The sequence below is a fragment of the Amblyomma americanum genome, chromosome 1, assembly GCF_052857255.1.
Source record: "Amblyomma americanum isolate KBUSLIRL-KWMA chromosome 1, ASM5285725v1, whole genome shotgun sequence".
NCBI classification, from domain to species: Eukaryota; Metazoa; Arthropoda; class Arachnida; order Ixodida; family Ixodidae; genus Amblyomma; species Amblyomma americanum.
This window is the reverse complement of record NC_135497.1, coordinates 326,978,369-327,003,169: the sequence shown is the minus strand read 5'-3', so window position 1 is coordinate 327,003,169 and position 24,801 is coordinate 326,978,369. Positions and strand designations below refer to the sequence as shown.

At 42.8% G+C, this 24,801-nt stretch overlaps 2 protein-coding genes across 2 annotated transcripts in view; one reads left to right on the top strand and one right to left on the bottom strand.

Annotated features, from left to right (window-relative positions):
• The window catches only part of LOC144120691 (uncharacterized), a 341,237-nt gene that overhangs the window by 67,803 nt on the left and 248,633 nt on the right, over positions 1–24,801 (bottom strand). The gene's annotated exons all lie outside the window — the stretch shown is intronic.
• Positions 794–17,376, top strand: LOC144115467 (uncharacterized). The gene is made up of 5 exons (XM_077649865.1): positions 794–997; positions 5,035–5,164; positions 10,716–10,779; positions 11,371–11,539; positions 17,189–17,376. Exons 2-5 carry the CDS (start codon positions 5,063–5,065, stop codon positions 17,328–17,330), a joined length of 477 nt encoding a protein of 158 aa, XP_077505991.1. The 5' UTR covers positions 794–997; positions 5,035–5,062; the 3' UTR covers positions 17,331–17,376.

Genomic DNA, 24,801 nt, shown 5'->3' with positions numbered 1-24,801 from the left:
AATGCTTTAGAACAGAATCATCCTAGCCCACGAGGTTAGGCCTACAGCGCCCACCATGTGACGCCAGATGAACAAAGGGATCGAGCACCCAAACGACAGCGGCGGAGGCCACAGAACCGAAAGGAAATTCGCTACGCACCTGGAGGTCCACCAGCTGAGTCGTTTTTCTTCTTGTCTTTGCGCTCTCCTTTCCCCATTTAGATAGCGGGCCACAAACACAAATGACAATCACCGGAACGGACGTCTTGACTGTTTGCCGAGACCCTTCAGAAAGGCAAAAAGGCTGCGTTGTTACTCTTTTATAGTGACCTTTTCCGCTCCGTGATTCGCTCATATGCTTCGCCACGAGCTGCACGTGTTCCGTCGTCATTGGCTGTGCTTGGAGACGTCATGCGCGTGCCGGCGCTACTGCCTCCAAGAACGCATAAAGAAAAAAAACAATGGATCCAAAGGAAATCGTCGTACGATACCGCGTTACCACTGCTCCTTATGGGAACGCAGTCACGGCGCGTCTCGAACACGCGCGCTGTGGAACTCGAAGACTGCAAATGGACACTGTTAGAAAATTCTGTAAAACTACGGGAAAAGCTGAACGGCTCCCGTCCCGCACGTCGGCGTAATCGCCAAAGTGTAGTTTCGGTTTCGAAACGGGAACTGCTGCGCAATTCAGAAATGTGCAACTAAAGTGCGAAAGACTTGGTACATTCGTGCTATTATGCTCAGCGCTACACAGAGCGATTGCACGCTTATTATAAGCGTCACGCACTGTCAGGCTGTTCGTAAGCGCAAATAGCGTCTTTTATTCTTCGAAACATGATTGTCTTGCGGAGTGATACCACCCCTGGAGCCGCAGCACACAGCGCGGAGTGCCACAAAACGCGGCTGCTGATGCCACTAATGGCGCGTGAACAGCACGTCGTTTGACGGCGACTGCAGCTGTGTGCCAAACAAGACAGCATTTCTTGGCCGGACAAAGCAAGTGCTGCTCGTTTTCAAGGTATGTATACATTCAGCTTTTATCAGCGCTGCGATTATCAAGACAGCACTGTCAGTTGTCGCGGCGAACAACTCACTGTAGGGATCGGCAGCTGCAACGAGAGGAGAAAAAGAAACCATCCGAACGAGTTAGCGCGTACTGTCGCGTGAAATGCAAAGAAAACATATATGCATGCCCCAAAATGGCCCTCGCATCGGCGTATCAGTAAACCTGGCCAGCTCGAAATACAGCATGATCGAGTATCGTGGCTCGTTACCGTATACATGCGAAGCGCGGGCGCACATGGTTTCGATTCGCCGTATTGAAGTGACAAGGTGATGGGCACATGCTATACATACCGTTATTACATTTTTTTTTTGCGCCTGGGAGGTAATCCGCTCCTTATCCTGTCTTCGACAGATGAGGCAGCTATAGGACAACATGTACGCATTTTTATTTGTCTGCATAATTTCGTGAATCCATATACAAGTGAAACCATGTGACAAGTGAATCTCTTAGAATTGAACATGTCATTAAGTGCCTGCAATAGCTGAATCGAATTCATTATTTCAGTAATTAATTAATGTATTAATTAAGTGAAGGGCAATACTCGTCTCCAAGCAAATTGAAACAATTAAATTGAAATATTCTGCCGAATTCACTGAGCCGATTTTTCATGTTTGAGCATTATTTTTATTGTTCTTGATACTAATTATACATTGTTTGCCATTGTGGTGTTGTTGGTTGCTGCTGTTGCGCCTGTTTCTAAACATATTGAACCAATTATGATACTGCGGCTTGCATTGTTTTGTTTCTCACCCTAATATCTTTTGTACAAGACATATTTTTTATAGCAATGTGTAATGTGTATTTCCTTTTCCCCGTAAACCTGTATAATGATGTTGCAATATTTTAATATATACGTGCATTTATTTTTCCTGGAAAAACCTGCAGTTCAGCATTGTTCTTATGTATCACTTTGCAACCGCTCACTCCCCTCTCTTACTGCCTCTGCATGGGCCATGAGAGAACTTGAGTAAATTATAATAGCTAATGCAGATTTGAACTGAATAGGTTAATTTGGTTGTATTTCATTAAATAAAATGAATGATAAGGGTTGCCATTTTTGTAATACTGGTATATTTCCACTTCTGAATTTCCAAGTGTTCAATTGTTTTGTGTTTGGCACAATAAATGTTCAAGTTCTGACGCGGCTTCTACCACCGTTCTCGCCAGCACCAGAAAAATTTAATGAGCATAACATTTGAATTTTGTGTATTGGACCAAAGTTGTCATTTTAGTAGGTCTGCTATACATGTTCAAAGCAAGTGGTCATCAGTTTATTTTAGCATCTAGCGAAACCACCCAAACATACCCCCTTTATATGCCCTGAGGCAGTAACATTGTTTAAAAAAAAAGATGTGTGCATGTAATATAGCTCATCTAAATTTTATGCAGCTGACTACATGGGTCATTTCATGCCAAACGCACCAATGTTTGCTCATAACCCTCTTTGATTTTGGTCCAAAAATTTGTCTTTTTATTGAACTCACAAAAGAAATTTCTCTTAATATCGAATGAGAAAAAATTTTTCTCATCATCTGACAGCCCTTTGAATTTTCCAGACTAGTGCAAAAGTAGGTCTCCGTACAAAATTCATGATAAAATGTTTATTTTCTTTTTGGCCTCCAAAGTTTTTTTGGACAACTTATATGAGTTGTATTTTTTATCATGTGTCAAGACAATGCCTGCACAAGGTTTTTGTTTTTTGTAGTTTGTTTTTTAGCTCAAAATGCTTCATTTCGGAACTTTTTTTAAAAAGTCCACACGACATTTATGAGCTATATAAAACTTTTCATTGCCTCGCCAAAACATGTACTACATGGATAAATTGTTTACACTAAAATTAAACTGAATAACTTTCAGGAAAAAAGTTCCAAAGTTGCGAAAAAGTGCATTGTGCTGTGTATCCAGACAAAAATATGCTGTAGTGCTCAATGCAACGGTGCAAAATCAATTCCTCAATCAATCATCGATGCAAAGTGCTGAAAACACACAGTGAACAGGTGGTCTGTGAGATTATTGGGGCAGCTAGGATTATTCAGACTACGAGAACAATGCGTCAGCACACCGTCCCTACTGCTAACAAAAAAAGAACTTGAGCTGTCAAACGTGCACTGATTTTCACGACTGTGCAGGAGTGCGTGTACCACACAGTGTGCAAGCCACGTGTCCTTGGAACATGTGGCGACTTTATGGAAGGGTATATGAAGTTCTGTATTTCTCAAAACAAACATTGCAAGTCAGCGCTTGTTGTGTCACCTTCTCATCTCGTGCACCCGTCTGTGTTCTGCACTGTTACTTGGGAGATGCTTTGGTGTGCTGTTTTTATAAAAGCCATGCTCTGCGAGGTGCGAGGACGGAATCTGGTGGCTCGAGGGGGCATCCACAAATGCGAATATGATCGCCTCGGGCGACCAGAGTCTTACCTTACGAAGGCCACATCACGACACCTTATCAGCTTCTCACATGAGCAGATGCTGCACAAAGGAGACCCTCTGGGTTCCGGAAAGTGCAGTTCAGAAAAAAAAAGTCCAACTTGATCACAAGTTTGGAATGGCTGGCTGTTCTGGTTAAAGGTATATGTGCATTGCACTGTTTTAAACATGCATCTCTCAGTACTGTTCTTGTTTAACTCTTATCATTCTCAGAAACAGAGGGCATAGTGTACTTGATCCCCTTGAATTGTGGCTATGTTTACAATGGTAAAACTGGCAGGTGTGCCAATGAGAGGTTAAAAAAGCGCCATTATGATGTGAACAAAGCTGTGAGGGAGAATTTGATGATTCACTGTCGTGATTACGATCATTTGCCAGATCCTGAGAGCTGTGTGCTGGAATTCATGCGCTGTATTGTGCTAGACAGACACAGAGAAAAGTTGATGTTTGAGATAACCAAGGCTACGAGAATTTTAAAATAACCACAATCATTGTGGTAGCGCACCTTTTGTGTCACTCACACTCACTAAGAAAGAGTTCGTGTGGTTAAATGCCCCATAATCAATTTTTGTTTTGTTTTCAACGCGTCCAGTGTGAATATGTAAGGCATACCTTGTTCATTGTTTTTTTTTGGGGGGGGGGCGCAATGTATATATTTGACATGGTTTGCAGTAAACCTTCTTGAAAGACAGCGTTTGTGCCATCGTATTGTTTCGTCGTCCTTGTCTGTGCTATATTGTCATGATTATTTGACCTCCAGCTACCAAATTAAAAATGACATATTTGATGCCACCAACACACTGAAATGGTGATTTCGGGGCAAAATGCGGCAGAACCGCATATCCAATGGCCACCATTTTGCTCTTGTTTGAAAACTGCCGCTCTTCCCTACATTTAAGTATTACTTAGTATGGGGAAGTTCTCTAGGAATATCTGCATTCTGCCATTTTCTGCGGCCTCTACAAGGGCCTCTAGAGTGCCTGGCATGCGCATCTCAAATGCAGTTTTTTCCACTTCGTGTTTTTGCCAACTTGATTACCCTTACAGATGTTTTCATTATGCTTTTGTGGTGCAATTTCAATTAAACTTACACTGTCGAGATCAGAAAGAACTGAACCATGGAGCTATGCTATATTTTTGTAGCTCGGTCGAACATATCAAATTTTAATGTCACCTAATTATATTTCGTAATTATGATGCTTTAACAAAATTGAACATTTCTGTATGATGTTGTACCTCAATAACAATACAAATAGCATAGCTTTGCATGGTTGAGGGAAAGTGTCTGAACAACCTGTAATAAATTACGTAATTAGGCTTCAGTTATTTTTCCATAATATGAAAACCGATTTAGATGTTCTGAAACTAATTACATGTTCGAAAATAGAAGGAAGTATTACATATCCACAGCTAATTTCTTTACGTTATATCTTGTAATAAACATTTTCATTTTTAAGATCCACATCTTCCCTTTAGCCTCGAGATCGTTAACCAGCCTGCTAGACCGTATGGATCCTTGCTTTAAAAATTCACATTCTAAAATTTCCTTTTTTGTTCTAGGTATTTCTTGAAGACAGCACAGAAGTTGATGAGGAAAGCTTTAAGTACATGCAAGAAAACTTTGGTGGCAATTTGGGCTGCACATTCATACTTGGCTCCAGTGCTTTCACTTCAGATCGTTTCAATGCAGGTATGATGCTTTCAGTGCATGCAACACTCTGTCGCTATTCATAAGCACATGCACCACCTATCTTCTGGCCAAGGTAAATTTCAAGCCCTGGTACTCAGAGGATTCACAGATGAGGCTGACAACATAACATTTCTCGAGTGTGCATTGAAGTGTGTTGTTACACATTGCTTTGCATTCATTAGGCTGGTATGGCTTGTGATCCCGAAGCTGCACATGGGCTAAGAGAGATGTCTTAGTGCAGGGCTCCGAAATAATTTCAACCATCTGGGATTCTTTAATATACAGGCACTGGCATCGCACAGAATGCGCACCTTTTGCATCAGTAGAGTTATGCGGCTCTATGGGTCTGACCTGACTAATATGCATTCTTATTATACCCTGATGTACACAAACGGCAGGCATGTTAATTATGAAGTAATTTAGATTTGCTATCAGTATATGTGATAACTTGAAGCAAGCATTAGCCTGAGCATCAAGTTTATTCTAGGCTAACGATGGGGTCAAGTGATCAACAGCATCTGTTTAGAGTGGTGGACTGTAGTGGTTTAACTGTATTTACCAAACTATGTGCACAAACAGTTCTGCTTTAATAAATTTTTTCTCATGACTGGTAAATCTTGAAGCAAGCAAACTGCATGCCAAGGATGCATTGTATTGTTGTCTGCATTGTTGTAGCCACTACACCTAGTTATATTGAGTGAGAAGATCCGTGAGTTTTGATTAAGAGCCCTGCTACTGCACTATGACACCAGAGCTCCGATGTGATGGTTGTACAGTCATTGACAAAAGTTTGCAGGATGCAGATTGGCCGAAAAAAAAATAGCATTACCTCGCTAGAAAGTCGGCTATTCATTCCAGCAAATGGAGCACGCATATGTCATCATGCGTGTGTACTTTTCATTGCCGTGCTTTGCCTGGCTACACAGGAATACATTTATTGCCACGAATCTGCAACACACAGGCTTTTGTGTATGACTGTACATGTGAACAAGCTGTGTAAGAAAACCAGAAAAATTATAACATAGTGCTATAGTTGCTATACTTTTCTCTGGACCAAGACGTCTCTCAGAGAAAAAATTAAAGGTGAAAAAAGGAAAGGCACTAGAGTTTGGCATACTGTCATCCCAAGCTTGATTGTATCCTTTTCTATTTCGAAGAAAGGAAAGTGCTACAGAAATGAGTGGAAAGCAGGTTGAGTGTAATGAGAAATGCCAGTGTAGTCATAATCTGAAAAGAGAGCTGGAGCAATTTCTGCCAAGCAAAACTTGTACTATCACAATATTATTTTGGTGTGGCTGCTGTTATTAGCTTTTTTCAAATGACTGCACCTGCTTGACATAAGGCCAGAGTAAATTAAGCAAAGGCAGCTACAAAAAGCAAAGCTGCATCCTGCTCATATAATTGACTTCTGCTGCCCCTATGTTGGACACAGCAAACCACATGTCCTTGCTAAAGCAGCTCATTGTAATTATTTAAAGGCGCCCAAAACACACACAAGAGAAGATAATGGGACGGAGTGCCACTCACAACTCTGTGAGTGGTCAAAGGTCAACGAGTTCAAAGGTTTGATTCCTGGCCATTGCAGCCAAATTTAAAAAGGGTAAAATAGAAAACCGCCAGTACACTGTGTGATGCCAGTACACATTAAAGTTCCCTAGGTGGTCAAATCATCTGAAGCTCCCCACCACAACATTTCTCATAAAGCATGGTCAATGACCTAGGCAGGCAAAGTAGAGCAGTGCATCTAAAAATAATATGCAGAAATGTGGTTAAGATTGGAGCTGTAAGGAATGCACCTACTTTGGACAGTTAGTGACTGCAGACCTGGATTATGAGAGTAAAATAACTAGGAGAATAAGAATGGGGTGGAGTGCACTTGGCAGGTACTCTCAGGTGATGAATGGCAGTTTACAAGCATTTCTGAGGGAAGTAACAGCCATATCTGTACTCTCCTATGGGGCAGAAGTGTGGAGGCTAACAAGTTCGGTGAACTTAAATTCAGGGCAATTCAGTAAGCTATGGAAAAGAAACTGATAGCTGTAACATTCGGTGACAGAATGAAACAGGTGGTATTTGCCTACAACTGCTAAATAATTTATAACTGAATTTTTTCTCTAATGTATTTCGGTTTCATTGACCGAACGAAGACTCTGACGTCAAGTGAGAAATCATTTTTGTCATTTCAGGTGTTGGAAGAAGCTGGATTAAATGTCGTAGTGAATTAAATCTACATATCTGCTGATTATGTTAGCTTTTCTAGTTGATCACGTGACCAAAACATCAACTTGATGTCACAGTCATCGTTTGGTCGATGAAGCCGAAACAGCATGGGAGAAGAAATTCAATTATAAATTATTTAGCTGTTGTAGGTTTAGTACCATCTGGTAATCCATGTATTCCATGTCTGATGCATCATTTGAAAAAAGAAAACACGTAATAAAATTAGTTGTCTATAGTCCTTAAAGGGTAGTGCTACAAGGGCTAGCATAACAGGAGACGAAGTCAGGAAGGCAGATGAAATTAGAAAGTTTTGAGGGTTAAAGTGGCCGCAGATGGCACAAGACAGGGTTAATTGGAGGGATATGGAAGAGGTTTTTGTCCTGCAGTGGACATAGACTGATGGTGATGATGATGATACATCACGCTGGACTATCCGACTTGATCAAAAATATGCGGCAGAGGTTTAAATGATTCTAAATGCTGTGCAATAAATTCCATCTTGCAATTTGTTCGGCTGCTGTAGGTACTGGTATTGTTGCCACTCAACTCCTTTGCCAAGTCTGATTTCATTTGAATTTACAGAGGAGCCTTTAACGTCGTCCCCCCAGCCATCACTGGAAGCTTTTCAGTCATTGACGATTCCATAGAACTCCCTGTCTCATGAAACTCTAACAGCCCTGAGTGCACCAAATCCACTTGACCGAAGTCAATATCAAGAAGTAGTAAGACTAATAGCAACAGCAATGTGCAAAGCGGCCTCAAGGCCAACTGCAAAGCAAATCCGGTCAGTGGCCAATCGTGTCGGCCAGAAATATTCGTCAGCACTCTGTGACGCACTGTCCACCTCTTCAGGGGGTAAAACGTTTCATGGACTTGCTTACAAAATTAAGTGCCGAATTGAAAACGCAAGGCGCGGATGTAAGCGCCTTTCTGAGGAATTGTGCGGAGGGCCTCTGAAGAGGGCAACAGCAAGGACAACTTATGGCTGCACAGAATGGCAGCCACCAGTCACTGCCATAGACTTCAATGATTGTGAGGAAGCAAAAAAAAATGCTTCTTGCTGAAAGCTCTAGAGGAGCAAAACATTCCTCTGCAAGAAGAACTCTTGATGCGTGCTTATGCAGCAATTCGAGCGACCATCAACACTAAGGGCAAGCGAGCTTGTGATGTACAGAAAGAGTGGCCCTTGCTGTTCACGCAACGGCACTTCCTGGCCCATATTAGAAGGCATGTATGCAACTGTATTTGCAAGCTGCATGTCAGTAAATTGAAGTGTTGTTTGAGGTTTCAGGAAAAGTAACTGTTGCTGAGTGTGTGTTAAAGTAATGCTGGATGCCGAATGTGCAGGGTAAGCCACGTATTGGATTAGGGCACTTCTACTACCAGATGCAATGTCAAAGAATAACTTCCAACAATTAGTGCAATAACTGTTTAAGTAATAAGGAATCCATAAATTACAGGCTGTGAGCATTCATTATCATGTCTGAAAAGTGAACAAAATTAAAAAATTGGGTTAAAATTTTACTTAATTTGAAACTCGGTGCAACAGTAGTTAATATAGTCGGGAGTAGACTGCACCTATGGGTAACGGAGTGGATTCCAAGAGAAGACAAGCATAGCAGGGGGCGCAGAAAGTTAGGTGGGCGGATGAGAAGTTTGCCGGGTACGGTGGTCACAGTTGACAAAGGACAAGGTTAAATGTAGAGACATGGGAGAGGCCTTTGCCCTGCAGTGGGTGTAGTCAGGCTGATGATGATGATGACTGCACCTGGTGCAGTTGCCTTTGTAAGTCTGTCGTGCTGCCTTCTGAGAGCCTTACCTTGCAGTACAAGATCAACAATTTTTGCAGTCCATTTATTCTTGTTGTTGATAGTATGTCGCAGTAGGCATGAAGTATTAGTGTGGTCATGCATATAAGTGTATACCAGATATTTCAGGGAAGCCCGCATGTTAACTAGTTAGGTGCATAACTAAGTTCTGATAAAACTGTCACAGTTAGCACCTGGTTGCAATTAGAGATTTCTAGCTGGTCATTACTGAGAGCCATGTCAATTTTTAGAATTTTGAAACACGATTACCTTTGGCGCTGTGACATGGAAAGTTTGGCTATTTCGAATGTATAGTTACGTGCACAAGAGGGATTGGTTTGTCTGCATGCATTTCAAAAGTGCTTGTATCTTGGCATGATCTAGCTAAAATTTTCTGGGCCACAGCATCTAGAGTAATCGTGTTTTCGAAATTCAAACACTGATATGGCTCTTACTAATGACCGGCTACAATTTTTAATTACTGCCAGTTGCCTGACTGCGATAGTTATGAATTTAATTATCAGAAATTATTTAACCAACTTACTAGCAGACTTTATTCACCTGTTTGCATTTCCCGCTTACACTGGTATTATTCTGCCGCAGAAAGTCTTCATAACTCAAAAAGCCGATTTTTAAAAATTAGTGGCAGGCTTCCCTGAAACACATTGCATATGACCATCAATTTCGCACCAAGATGGCAGGGCCAAAAAATGAAGGGGTAATGCATGACACAAAGAAGAGAGGGCATACCCTGTAGATGTTGATAAATTGGTCAGCACTGGATCGTTAGGTTGAAAAGGGTGAATGTATTGTGCAAGCACACAAATTACCTTTCACTCACTGTTATGGTTGTTTTCAGCAATGTCAAGAAGGCTTTACAGCTAAACATCATTTTTTTTTAGGCTAACGGACACGCAGCTAGAAGGATTATTTGTCAATCAAGAAATTGCAGACCTCGAGGTCTTGTATGCATTCCTGCGGCACAGCCTGAAGGGAGACGAGGCACTTCAATGGCTCCTTATGACAGACAGGGCAGGACATGGGCCGTCCAAAAGCTCTGCTCAGTGGGGTGTTCCCATTGCTGTGCATTTTCTTCAAGGAAAAGACAGAGTTCCTATTTAGTGTTTTTTAGGTGAGATTATTGCGGGGATGGATATTTGGTAGCCTCTCAGCATTAACATAATTTCTGCTTTATGACCGTAGATGAAACTTTCACATATCTCTGTAAAATTCTAGAGCACTTGCTCCATCATTTGAGTTCACAGAAATTGTAGCCAGTGGCAACGAAAAATTAACAATTAACATGCGTCATTGTTCCAGTAGAATTTTATGGGCACCACCTCAAAGTTTACCGAAGTGCAAAAAGCTGTGAACTTTCCTTTTTGTAGTCCTGCTGCTGCAATTAGCCAGGTGTTCATTATTCCTGTGATTCTTCAGCACACTTGTTACCTGTGTGCCCTTGTGTTGAACATGCAGTTTCCTTATATTCATCTGCTTATGATAATGGCTTCTTACCTCCACAGACGTCACCCTGTGTTTCTGAACTGATTAGTGACCTGCCTCCTACACCAATGGTGGTTGTACTTGGTAAGATTTTAATAATTTTCTGAATGCTTTGAGCAGAGTATAACCTTCTAAAAAGCATGGAAGTATGAAACCTCATTGATCACAAAGAACTGGAGCGTGGTAACGAAGGAGGTTGTTGTGAATTACCCTGTATGTCAGACTCAATGCAGCTTCAAGAATTCGATGAGGCATGCCAAGCAAGCTAAATTAACCATCCGCATGCCACAGTCTTCTCTTTGAGATTGTACCTGGCAGCATAACCCGCTGCTAGAACCTTGTTAGTGTAGCTATAAAATTCAGGTTTGTGGCCTATAATATTAACTTGAGAATATCGCATGCATTGCCATTCATCCATCTGCTCTTGTCCGTTGCTTTATAAATACCTTCAGTGTCTAGCATTTGCATCTACATAGAGGTGCCGTCATATTTTTTTTGTGAGCTGTGCTGACATGACCAGCTATGTGAGAAAGATTTGTATGCCTCATGTTCATATTATCATGCTAAAAATTATTCTTCTGAGCTGTAGCATTAAAAAAAACGAATTGCTCCACAATTGCTAATATTTAATCCGAACTCAGTTTTTGATGCAGTCGTTGATAATTTTCTTTTCAGGCACAAGCATCTTTGACTGTGATTGTACGTGCATTGTGACACTCGACGGAGCAAAGTGCTTTGAAGGACTGAGCTTTCTGGCCGCCGTGGAGACCCTGTATGCTGCGTACTTTTGTCTCAACATGAAATACAATCAAGAAGTACAAGCCACATTGGAATTCATTCAGAGGTAACCACATAAATTTTTCTCTTGTGTATAGACAAGTTTTTATCATATCTATCTCTTTATGACTGTTGCAGTATATACTCAGTAAGACGTGAGGAAAAAAATAGCATGTAAACTGCATATGCCTGGCATCCCTCCTGCAGCATCTCGACATTGTTCCGATTCACTGTGCACGTGCATTTTGTGCATAGTTTGACAACCTTAATAACACGAACTGATGGGCGAGTTGGTCTAACACTATGGTGAAACAGTGCAGTGGCACACGGACAAAAAAAGAAAGTAACTACTAATCTTCACTAGGTGGCTGGATGGCACATTCTCTCATATGAGCTGAGCATACGTGAAGCCACTGGAAGTTGGATGGCTTGTGTCAGAAGACGGAAGGCTGCTGTGCTTTTCAGTGAATGCAACCACAGCTTTCATCCTTTCGTACATAGTTTTTATGCCACTCTCTGGTGGCAACTGCTGTTGTATCACAGAAATAAGAAATATGAACACGAGAAATATGAGCATCGCTTGTCATACCTTCCAGTTTCAGGGAAATCCAGGAAAATATCCATGCAAATGCTGCGGTAAAGAGGTGCTTGCATAGCACTCTGCGTTCTTTTCTTCAGAGTGCAATGGAGTACTAGTAGAATGACAATGAGGCTAAGGTCATCTTATAACTGAATTTTCGCATAGCAGAGAATAGGCGAACCATGACAGAAACCAGGGCACCCGTCCTTTGAACAGCCGCTCGATTTTAAATACTTCAAATATACAGCGCTAGAAGTTGCAAACAGCCGATGTCTCCTGACATCGATGGTGGATGAAGATGTTCATTGCTTTAAGCGTTCATTAAACTACCGGACATGCCTATAGCACAGCCAAGTTTATCTAGCGGCACCTACCTGAAGCACGCAAAATAGTTTTTGGGCTAGTCATGAGCTAAAGGAACGACTTGTGAGAACGATGAATATTTACGGCAGCATGTGCCATTTTAGATATGTGCAGCGCGAGAGAAATGGCCAACAGGAGAGAGTGGTAGAGGACATGCGCTGCTTTAAGCCAACTGCACCAAGCCCCATGAATAAAAGCCCATTCAGGCATAGTACTTTATCTGCTACAATACAAAGCAGTACTTGATACCCTCTTGTACCAGGACACCACTGACGTCACATTGGGTAGTAGGTACATCCTCTGTCGGCTTCGCTCAAAAGAATACAACTTGGCAAAGTGGTTGGCTAGCTGCGGAAGTTTTCCACTTGCTACATGACAATAAAAATCAGCGTTTGCAACCTGGTAACTGCAACATAATAAGCGGTATCACGCAAATTAGAACTTGAATACTAAGCAAAACTTCATGCTGGGCTTCGTGGTGCATATTATTAGACGGGTATTTTGTAGTGCAACAGGACAACACAGAGCCTAGGAGACAAGGCTCTAGATTGCCTGTAGCGCTGTCATGTCGTCGGCTCTCCTACTTGTTGTTCCGTTGCACTCTGAAGGCCCCTTCTTCCTGAAATGTCTTTCTCAAAAACTTTTCTAGCCTTCTTGCATAGTTGATTGTGCAACAACCACGCATTGTTGTGAAAAAAAGACAAAAGTGACGGAAAGCCGAAATGTGTAATGAATGATGCGAAACGGAACCCCTCAGAACTTTGCTGATGTCCCATTCAGTGTACTGTGAAAGGCTGGCTTCTGGCACAAGCCCATTCACTTACAGTGACTTCATGCTCAGGCATCTTTTGCATCATTCAGCCCCTTAGTGGAGACCAGTGGATGTAACGCACTGATTTGCTAATGTACAGGAGTGCTACGCCCTTTCTTTGCTTTGTTTGCATGCCATTGCAATGTTTCACCATTGTGTTAAGACGACCTGCCAGGCAATGTGGTTTAATTACAGAATAATGTCAAGTTGGCTGCACCTTATTCGGAGTCTTTTCTGTAGCCCTACATCAACTTTTTGCAAAGAAAATGTGTGCAGGATTTTCATTTCGCATTTTCCAAGCTGTCATTTGCTGTGCTTGAGGTCACAATAAAATTTAAGAACGCGTTGCTTTCCATTTATGTTGAAAGAGTAATGTGGTGCATTGGAAATAACGTTCCATTTTGCAATTTAATAACGTAAGTCGAAGTGCTACATCTAAGATGAAATTTCAGGCTCGTATCATCTACTTGAGACGTATATTCTGCTGGTGTGAATGCTACGGGATAGCCAACTCTTGAAGCTGCATAATAATGTCTAAATGTTCAGTATAATATTGAAGTGCGTACTTTTGTAATATGCATCTCTATGTTTAGCTATCAGATTACATGATTTTTGCTACCATTTTCAGGATGAAATGCATAAAGACAATGGACTGGTAAAACAAACTGAAGTTTATGTAGGAAGGTGTAATGGGCAAATGCCTTGACTTCGGTACTAAAAATCTATACCCTCTATAGGTGTCTTGTTTGCGATGAATGCTTCTTCTATTAACTAAAAGAATAAGGAAACAGCCACTCACCTAACTGCACTTGAGCACCCTGCTTATGATTAACGTCATCGTTAGCTAGATTTTCAAGCTCATCACAAGTGTTCGGAGGTACATTTCGCTGTCAGTCTGGATGCTTAACTGTCTGTAATCATCCTCAAGATGTCTTTTCTGTTCTTTGAAACAAGTATAACAGGACTTTCGTAAATGAAAGAAATGCTTCACAGTTGTGATTTTTTCTGTAAGAATCAAACATCTGTCATTTCCTTATGTTGGTGTCTCATGTTCAAGGAACATGGCAAAGAAAGGAAAAGTAAATGTGTGGGAATGTGTGCCCCAGCATAGGTATCACAGGCTTATTCCAATAATTAAAGTGACAAAAAAATACCAAAGGTACCAAAGGCCAATAATATACCAAATCAAAAAATATACCAAAAGCCAAAAAAAAGCCGAAGGTAAAAAACCCTGTCCACTGTGTTTTTGTATGCTAATTGAAAATATGCCATTCAATTTCATTATGTTATGTAATACGTAAGATTTTGGAGAGAAATTGTAAGAAATTTTGCTGGAGGAATTTTGTTAAAAGGCATGCCATTCATTTGTAGTGATGTCAGGGAATGCAATAAGGGTAAAATTATCATCTTGCTTATCATAGAAATTAAGTTGTTGGTGTTTGAAGTTGCCACTTCAGAAACGGGAAGGCAAGCGTGTACATATTCTTGTTTTTAAAATGGCAACACAAGAACCTTATAACTCAAGTTTTATGATAGGCAGGATGATTTTACCTTTTGTTGATGTCAAGACAAAAATAATAGCATGCGTTTCAGCAAGTTTTCTGCAGCAAAATTTCTTAGTTTCTCTCCAAAATCTTACTTAACATATAAGTGCACAAGCACTAGATGTCTATAAAATTCAGTTGCATATTTGGAATCACCGCGTAGAAACACGTTCCATGGAATTTTCATAGTTGTGACTATGATTGGAAATTTTTTTTCTAAGACCAGCTTCCCTGCTTACATGGGTCGCATGTGACATCACAGATGCCATGATTGAGTCCAAGGCGTAGCTTCTGCAGTGCAGGTCAGAGCAGGCGGTAACACGTGGATTTAAAAATGCTCAGGTTTCCGCAGTGACTGTTTTCAAACATGGAGCTGCTATGACGGTGCAACACATGTACAGTGATTTATAACTAGGAATCAGTGATTATACTGCAGTTCACTCCTCACATGTCGAGGCTATTGTTCGGTTCATGAAGTATAAATAGCATCAAGAAAAAATATGATTATAAATAATTTAGCTGCAATAGGGAAATACTACAAGGTAATTCATATATACTAATGCCTAATACATGATTTGAAAAAAGAAAACATGCAAGCAATATTTTGGTATCTGCTGTTCTTGAATTCATGTTGGGCATGGCTTATGTAAGCCTGCAGTTTAGCAAGGCAGCTAGGAAAGAATATTTATTTTCATATTCTTACCGCCCTTGAGCCGGCCCTCCTCGAGAGATGAGTTGTAATTTAATGTGCTGTAGTTGCAAAGTAAGTCTTGGGAAAGGTGCTTGTTTTTTTCTATTCTCCACACCCAGCAAGAGTTGTGCTAAAAGACGGCATGCACACACGTGCGCTCAACCTGTCTGCTTATTGTGTATCGTGCTTTAGGGCAGTTCTTCATGGCCTTCCTGAAATCTTGAAGGCTAGCATTTATGTGACTATGGCTCAGTTAATAACTTTCTTAAGCTACATTAATCATTTGGCTCAGTATTAAAATCAGAGCTCAACTGCATTGGCTAGTCATGTGTAAGATCCCTAGTTTTTGAAAAAAAACCCGCTGATTTTAGCATTTCTGTGCAATGGTGGGCTAGCAGCCACATTATCTTTTTTGGACGATATTGTGTCTTCAGTAATCAGTACGATGACGTAACTATACGAATGCTATTGTTTGTCACGTGACTTATCATGAAGGGTACAACCTGGCAATGAAAAAAGTTCAGCTGATGTTTTGATATATTTGCTACCGTTCTGCTCATGCAAACTAGTACAAGTTTGCATGAGCTTGGGACAAGCTATAGTATTTCTGAAGCCACGACAAATCATCACTGATAAAAAGTCACTCTGAGCATTGCTGGACACTTGTAAATCAATATTGATGTCTCCAACAATAGCCTTGCCATCAGTTTGGGATAATTCCATTAAAATTGTCTAAATATTCAATGAAACAGGGTATTTTCCCTGCTGGTGGTCTGTAGACAAGTACCACAACTGCATCATTACATCTTAAAGTGATTATTTCATAAACGCTTTTAAGTGTAGAAAATTCCTGTAGCACTGGCAGCAATGCTCTCACTCACATTCTTGTATGAGGTTTACAGCACGGGCACCTGCCAAAAGCAGTACTACCATATATGCACAAATGCAGCACGAGTTTATTCTTAAAATCATATGCTTCAGAAATCACTTCACGTTATATTGGATCCAAGGTATGAATACAGAGCAATTTTTTTTCTAACTTTTTTACACCCATAGCGAGCTCACCCAACAGACTATTGAGCTGCGAGAGTAAGCCAACTTTTTGGTGGCCAGGAACGTGGAAAGGAAACCGTGCAGACTACTGAGAAAGAATAGAAGGCACTGAAAGAGCCTTGAGTAGTAGGGAAGGAAAAAAATTGCTAACAAGCACAGAACTGTGCCGCATGGACCATGAAGCAGTGACAAAAGGAAGCGATGGCATGCGAGCCGCTGCTGTAAGGCCGCGGAGAATATTGCAGATTCTTCATATGGAATTCACAGAATTCAAAACTTTTTCTTAAAATTAGAAGCTTAGGCATGAGGCAGCAACAGCACTGTACTGCTGTGCAGCAACAGCACGCACAAGGCATATCTCTGGCACCAGAAATTTGCTGTGTAAAGCATGCTAAATCAGAATGCAGTGAGTAACTGCAGTATTGCTATTGCTGTTGCCTGCCTAATGCTGGAGGCATTTGCTTTCTTGGCATCACAGCATCTCTTCCTCCATGTTTTGTGATGCGTGGTTTTTCTTGAAAAGCTAGTATAACCATGTAAATGATGTTAACATGAACCCTTATTTCCACAGAAGTGGCGCGAAGAGCAAAGGCAGATCTACATTTAGACGCCCTATAATTCTGCACGTCTTAATTCGGATGATCTAGCTTCTTAATATGTCTTATTCTTTTCAGGCAACTAGTGGGCATGAACCCAGAGGAAGGGAGCCGGCAGTTGAACCGGAGGATCACCTCAGTCCACCCAAAAGTGCACAGTGCCCTTCAGCAGCTTGACAAATTAAAAAAAAAGTGGCAAGATTGCATGTCTCGGATTTAGTGTGTTTGTGAACTTTGAACTTTCATTTCAGATTTATTGCGTAGCTCAGATTACGAACTCTGATATCAGAAGTTAGATATTGGAAATTAGATTCGATTTTCAAGTACATGCATAATGTATATCATTTGATGTGTAGCTTGTTTTTGCTATTTTTGTACCTTTTTGTGTTCATAATTAAAACTGTTTCAAACTAATTCACTTCTATGCAATTTTATCACTTCCTAGATTGTGTTTGAAGGAGGTGCAAAATACCACACGCAAGCTATTTACTTTCAAAGTGTGTTCATTTTGATACGTAATCTGTGTGCAGAAAAATTTGTTTGCATGCTACAAACATGACACATTTACCATGCATAGCATGCCTCTTACCTGAACGTGGGCCTGGCTCCGATCAGAAAATACAGGAGTGTAATATTGCGTATCATGTGCCATCAAGCATTAAACAGCATGTGCTCAGTCAGCTTTCAAAGATGAACATGGGCTGCTCATAAATGCTACGGGACATGCATATGTTAGCATCTTTGCAGTGGAGAGCATGAGAACAGAACGTGATATGTAGTCATATAACACAGATCCTGTCATGTTAACTTGGTTACAGCACGCATGCTATACATTGTTGTGATGGTTGGTGTTATGTTGACATAATAACAGCACATACACCGTGGCATACAGAACATTTGACATCATAACAGGGTGCGTAGCGTGTGTGTGCTAACCTTGTTGCCGCAAAATGCACCGCACCACTTTACCACGGGGTGTGTGCACAACGGAGTGGTGCAGCACATGTTGCGGCAAAAAGGTTAGCGGCCACATGTCCTGTATTTATGCGGGATTTTTTCTTACAGTGGAGGGTAACTCCGCTTCGAAACCCAACTTGTCCTAGAGGCTATTTGCTGAGAGGGTCTAGTTCGCAAAATACAGAGGCGCATACAGGGGTCACGGCCGTACAAAGTGAAAAAATGGGACGAGTGCTCCTAGCATTCATTTCCAATTTTGTCCAAGTCCGTGGTTTCAGCTCAGAGATCCGCATGACTGAGCCACCAGAAAGCGGCGAATAAAGAACTGTAGCGATTTGTCAACATTTATGGCTTTTACCTATGTCTCTATGTATTTGTTAATGCATCCGTTTAATTCATTTTATTCCCACGTGCTAGCGTGGTTAAGTCTCGGAGTAAGGAGTGTGTTTTACTGCCCACCTGTGAGGCGACAGTCTGAAAAATTGGATTTGGAGGGAAATGGCGCAGTATCTGTCTCACATATCCGCGGAACCCTGAACCGGACCGTAAGAGAAGGGATAAAGCAGGGACTAAGAATGAAGGAAGAAACGGGTGCCGTGGTGGAGGGCTCCTGAATAACTCGGACCATCTGGGGATCTCTAACGTGCACTGACATCGCACAGCATACGGGCGCCAATCTCAGAGTTTATGTCGAGTCGTTGCGGTGGCCATTGCTCCCGAAGGAGGCCCCCGATGCACGGTTCGCCGGTCACAACCGTAGCACTCGCTCGGCAAAGAGGAGCCGCCAAACTTTGACGTCTCCCTTTGTGCGAGGCGAAAAAAAAACTCAAGTCGGCGACGCTAGGCCAGGCTTAGCTCAGCCGGAATATCTGATACGCGTCTCGCTGACAATCTCCCGCGGGCGTTTGATGGTAATGTAAGATAATCGCAGACATCCATGTCCGAGGTTATACATTCCCTAAGGTATCCATGTTGTTGCGATTACAGGACGATACAGGAAAGTGCACGGGCCTGCCGACGGGCTCCAGCTATGCGTAACCAAGCAATGCCGCGTGCAAACAAAGGACAGTTCAGAGGTGTGAGAGGAACTACTGAAAGAAAAATGGTGCGCTCGATCAACTGCGACCATCGGAGCGACGGTGGTTCTGGTGGGGCGCTGTTTGTAGAGTCAGTTGTGTGGCGTTTGCAAGATAGCGACAGCACGCGTCACAGCGCTCATGTAAGAATGGTGCCGAGCGTGTCTTCGTGATTAGGCGTTAGGTGCCTTAGCCAGAGGACGTGGGAACAAAGCCTGACAACGACGGCCCCGTTTCGATGTATACGCGAAATTATTTAAAGAACCCTGTGTGTTCGAAGTTACTGCAGTACCCCCCTATACGATGGCCACGTTTGACTTGAACCTGCGTTTAATGCTGGCTATCAAATTCAGGCAAAGCGCCGAGTAGAATGGCAATGCAGTCGCCACGTTTCGCTTGATGAGCGCGAACGGCAAGTGTAGTTTAAATATTTAGCTTAAACGCTTGTCGGCACCTCGTGTTCGGGAAAGAGGCTATGCTGGGTCGAACACTGCTGCCTACCACAGCAACGCCAGCATCAAGGAAAGGAAGCGCCACGTGACAACGTTTAGCCGCCGCGGTGGCCCAGTGGTTACGGCGCTCGGCTGCTGACCCGACAGACACGGGTTCGATCCCGGCCGCGGCGGTCGAATTTCAATGGAGGCGAAATTCTAGATGCCCGTGTACTGTGCGATCTCAGAGCACGCTAAATAACCCCAGGTGGTCGAAATTTCCGGAGCCCTTCACTACGGTGTCTCTCATTGTCTGAGTTGTTTTGGGACGTTGAACCCCTCAAACCAAACCAAACAATGTTTTCTTCCTTTTTTTGATGTTAGGAACGCTAGATGATAATGGAACTCCGTTACTGCAGCGTTGTGCTGCCGCCACACTCTTCATGAGCGCTTCTGATCGAATGTCGTGTAGTTCGCAAAGCGCTGAGACCTGATGCCGCAGCGCTGGGCTATGAAAAATTGGTTTTGAAGAAAGGAAACGGCGATGTAATTGTCTCGCTTCTCGGTGGAGCAATCCGCTTTCAAACCAGCGCCCGTTCGAAAATAGGAGCGCTGGTACCGCCGTAGTGTTCTGCTACAATAAGGTGATGGTTGCAACTTTATTGCCACAAAATGGAAGCCTGGATTAGTTGGGGCTGGTGCGAGGCAGTGTGGCCTCCAGTCGGGGGCGGCCTCTTGAGCTCGCGTGATGGTGGCCAGCTGCGCTGTTTTCTTGAACTTGCCAAGAGCTTGTCCCATTCCTTCGCCAAGAGAGGTGGCAAGATTGTCATCGAAGAGGGTGGGCTCTCGCATTAGGGCAGTGAGCGCGCCCTCCGACCCGAATTTTACGAGGGACAGCTTTATCTCATTTCATGACATCACCCATCACTTTACACTGGAGAGGCGCGCTTATGCCCCTCCCCACAAGTTGTTCACAAAAGCGCAGGAAGTTACCTGGCGCCGACTGCAAACACGCTCCCTTCTGAATCCGGCAGTGCTTCCCCTCAAGGACCCCCGACCAGTACGACCCAAACTGCCATAAATGTGGTCAAAGGGCCAAATACGACCACATTCTGTGAAACTGCGCAAATGATACGCTTCAGGCGGAGTTGATACAGCTCCCTTCTCCCGAGCGGTGGGACGCCGCGCTGGTGAGGTCGGATCCCAAGATTCAAGTATGGACATTCCAGCGAGCCAATGAAGTCGCCGCTAGCCATGGGCTAGCGGCCATCTAGTATGTCTCCTGCAATCTGTTTTCGACGCAATAAATGTTTTACAATCCAATCCATGAAAATTGAAAATTGGCTGTTGGGGACCCGCCGCGGTGGCTCAGTGGTTAGGGCGCTCGACTACTGATCCGGAGTTCCCGGGTTCGAACCCGACCGCGGCGGCTGCGTTTTTATGGAGGAAAAACGCTAACGCGCCCGTGTGCTGTACGATGTCAGTGCACGTTAAAGATCCCCAGGTGGTCGAAATTATTCCAGAGCCCTTCACTACGGCACCTATTCCTTTCTTCTTTCAGTCCCTCCTTTATTCGTTCCCTTACGGCGCGGTCCAGGTGTCCAACGATATATGAGACATATACTGCGCCATTTTCTTTCCCCTCCCCCCCCCCACCCAAAACAAATGGACGTTTTAAGTTTGTGAGCTGCAGAGGAGGGCAGAAGGAGTGTAACAAGCAAATAGCAACAACAGTTAAAAAAATTGAACAAAAAAGTAAAAAAAATAAAGATAGGGGGCAGGGAGCAGACAGGGACAAAATTGAGGGAGGAAGCAAAAAAATAGAAAGAAAAGAAAAAAAAGGGGGGGACTATTATAGTCAGGAAGGATGGGGTAAAAAAAGGAGATGGCGAAACGAGAGAAACGGAGAGGAAGGCGGTGCGGGGGACATGGGCAGCGCGGCAACCACAGGCGTACGAAAGCAAAACGTGCAAACAAGACACAAACAAAATGCACAAACACAAAGATGGGCGCCGCTGCAGATGCGTGGCCAAAGAGGCGCCGCTGCGCAAATGACACTGGCAGCGACGAACAGGCCAAACCAGGCGCCTTTTGGGGGTCTCACTAATTTCCGGTGAGCCGAGGGCTAGAACGTTAAGGAAGGAGTGGGCTACGGTAACGAGCACATGTGTAAGAACTTACTCAGGGGGTCTGGGTTTCAATGAACGGTGCACCCCCCTCCCTGGGCGGCTCGTTGAACCTACTTCGTCGGGAATACTTGTTTGTAGGGGTGGAGGGCTGGGCTAGCTGTGTACAAAGATTTGAAATTATCGAAAAAAAGTAAGGAAATAACGTCAAAGCTTATCAATACTGCACGAGACAGGATAGTGTAACTAAGGAGGGGTATGATTGCCTGGGATATACACTAGGAGTTATAAAGGGTATATCAGAGTTAGCCAATTAACGAGAGGTGTAGTATTATTTTGTTTGGAGGTTGTGAATAAAATAAAGGATACCAGGCTTTTCATTAAGACATTCTTGAATAGTATTAAACATGTGGATAAAATAGAATTCACGTTGTTCACGTTCTCGCTTGTTTTTGAAGCCCCCTTGAATAATTGTTACTTTTAGTTGGTCAAATGGGTGTCCTTCTGAGTTTAAATGCTTGGATAGGGGAAAATTTGAGAGAGACTTGGTGTGTGCGCAGTAATTGTTAAATCGAATGCGGAATGCAGTGTTTGTCTGTTCTATGTATTGCTGGTTACACACGGTGCATTAAAGGAGGTAAATAATGTTTAATGAGTCGCAGTCAAACTTGCCGTTGATTGAATGCTGGAAAACTGACCTCGTACTAGTTGCGGAGCACGTAGTCTTCATGTGTTTGCAAACCTTGCAGCGACCTTTACCACAGGGCTGGCATCCATATTTTGGGGTTTTGTGTTCCTTGGAGTTGACTAGATGGTTCTAAATGTTTTTGGCATGCCTGTAAATCACGCGGGGTGCGCATGTAAATATTTTCGATAGTCGTTAACTTTGCTGGAGAATATTAATGTGCTTATTAAGAATTCTGTTTATGTTCGGTGCGTTACTGTTAAATGTGAGAATAAGGTTTGTAGTGTAATCATTTCGATTATCTCTTCGGCGCCCCTGGAGTATTTGACTACGGTTCAGATTTGAAGCTCTGCTTACGGCGTCATCAATAAAAGAACGTGGATAGCGCTGCCTTAAGAGCACGTAAACATTTTTTTTTTGCTTGAAGTGCGTTTGTTGTGTACTGCCATTTCAGAGGCACTTGGGAGCAGTCAAGCTGCTTTTTAGCAGCTTTTAGCCCTTGCATCTCTCTAGGATGTAACTTGCATTCTGTAAAAATGAAATGAAATTGCATTTGGAAGAGAAAGACAAGGCTTTATTTTGCAGTGTAAGCTTGCTCTCTAGAATGAACAGAGAACGTTGCCTCACACTGCTTGGGCCTGTCGTTTGACCCCTCGTTGACACCAGGGAAAAAAGGACGTCTCTAGGAAACTATATGCGGGATCTTTACTCTGCTTCAGGAGGGGAGGGGGAATGGAAGGGGGGTTGCTGGCCTCCCCTTTGTCGGGTTCGCCGCGACACGCGACGCAAGATGGACAAAACGACGAAAGGAAGCGGACAAAGCTGCCTTTCCGAAATTGACCGTGACTTGCAGGTGCCTATAGCTGTGTTTGGATTCCAGGGAAGTAGCAGCCGACGTCTGAAACCTCCTCGCCCATTCCCACGGGGCTCCGCGTGCCATGTCGCCATGTGCGGTGAAAAGATCAGTGTGCAGAGTTTAAATGAAACAAGTATGAAGTTATACAATGAAGCCAATTACAGACAGCTAGAGGAATTTCAAGACCATGCGGTGTGATGCTAGTTATCTCAGTGAAAACTAATGCCGCCAGCTATTATTTCGTTGTTTTTTTTTTGACCCAACAGACATGAAAGGTCTGAAGATGAATTAGTACCAAACACATCGGTGCATCAGTTGTGATGCCTGAAAAAAGTTGTACCAACATATAAATGCCCATGTCGTGATAATCAGGAATACTGAAGAATTAAGAAAAATTAAAGCATTTTTTTTTGTTCGGGCTCACACACCTGCTACAAACATCTTTATACGTAGCAATTTAGATGAGTCTGTAGGAAGCTTTTTGGGTAAAAAGTACAGTACGGCAGAAAGGAGTCTTTAGAAAATGCACTGTGTAGAAATAGCCATACCAATTCCATCTCATCGTTCAATAAATGTAACAAATACCGTGCAAAGAAGCTTGCTGCATAGTATAGTTGCAAGTTACTGGTTGCAGACCGCTCTGCAATCACTGGACTGTGACTGTGTATGTACTGCATGAGAGTGCGTTGATTGCAGAGCAGTTAACACAGAGATGTTTGTTCATATCGTTTACCACACATATAAACATCATCAATGAAACAGGATGCTATGTGTAACTTTTTGACATGTTCCTTTTTGGCAGCCTCTAAAAATGTTTCCACCTAAATGAGCTGGCTTGTTTTGCAACAATATAACCACGGGACCGCTGTAACTTGCCACATTTTCAATTTGTATGAAAATCATTGCATGTGAGTGGTCACAACCCTATCCTGTTTCTTGAAGGTCCCGTTGCTTTGTCGGCAATGCTTGGACAACCATGGCCAGCTTTCCGCATTCATGTGCACAGGGTATGCCCATTACGTGCATGCCTTTCCACCTAGTAATGGCTTACAATGCAAACAGACAAAAAAAACAGAACACACAAAGCACAAGTACAGATAGTGTTTGTAGTCCACACTCTTCTTCTTCTTCACCTCAGTAAATATGGCACATACCCACGCGGGGTGATTGGCCAAGGTACAGTGAAGATTTGCCAATGAAGTATTTGCACGGGAAAAAAATAGACGTGAGGCGGCGGCGTAGAAGACTGAATCAAGATAAAGATAGGAAAATTCAATTAAATTTAAGAAATATGAATTACCAAGAATAGAATCAAGCATTTTGGACATGCGACAGAATTTTGTATACAGCTAACAAGGTAACCAATCAGTCGCACTTATGTAATGAAGGTAGCCACAAACACTACTTAACGGGAATCCCTTTGAGCTCGCACCGAACGAGAGAAGAACTGTAAGAGACAGAGGGAGTCCTAACCTTGAAAGTTGAACCTGCAAATACTGCTTTCCTTGAACAACCGCCGGCAAGTGGGGAGAAAATGGTCTAATGTTTCAACTGGCCCAC

Coding starts and splice junctions, on each gene's coding strand:
- LOC144115467 (XM_077649865.1), top strand. CDS start 5,063: ATGAGGAAAGCTTTAAGTACATGCAAGAAAACTTTGGTGGCAATTTGG. Junction 5,165..10,715: donor TTCAGATCGTTTCAATGCAG/GTATGATGCTTT, acceptor TTACCTCCACAG/ACGTCACCCTGTGTTTCTGA. Junction 11,540..17,188: donor ACATTGGAATTCATTCAGAG/GTAACCACATAA, acceptor TATTCTTTTCAG/GCAACTAGTGGGCATGAACC.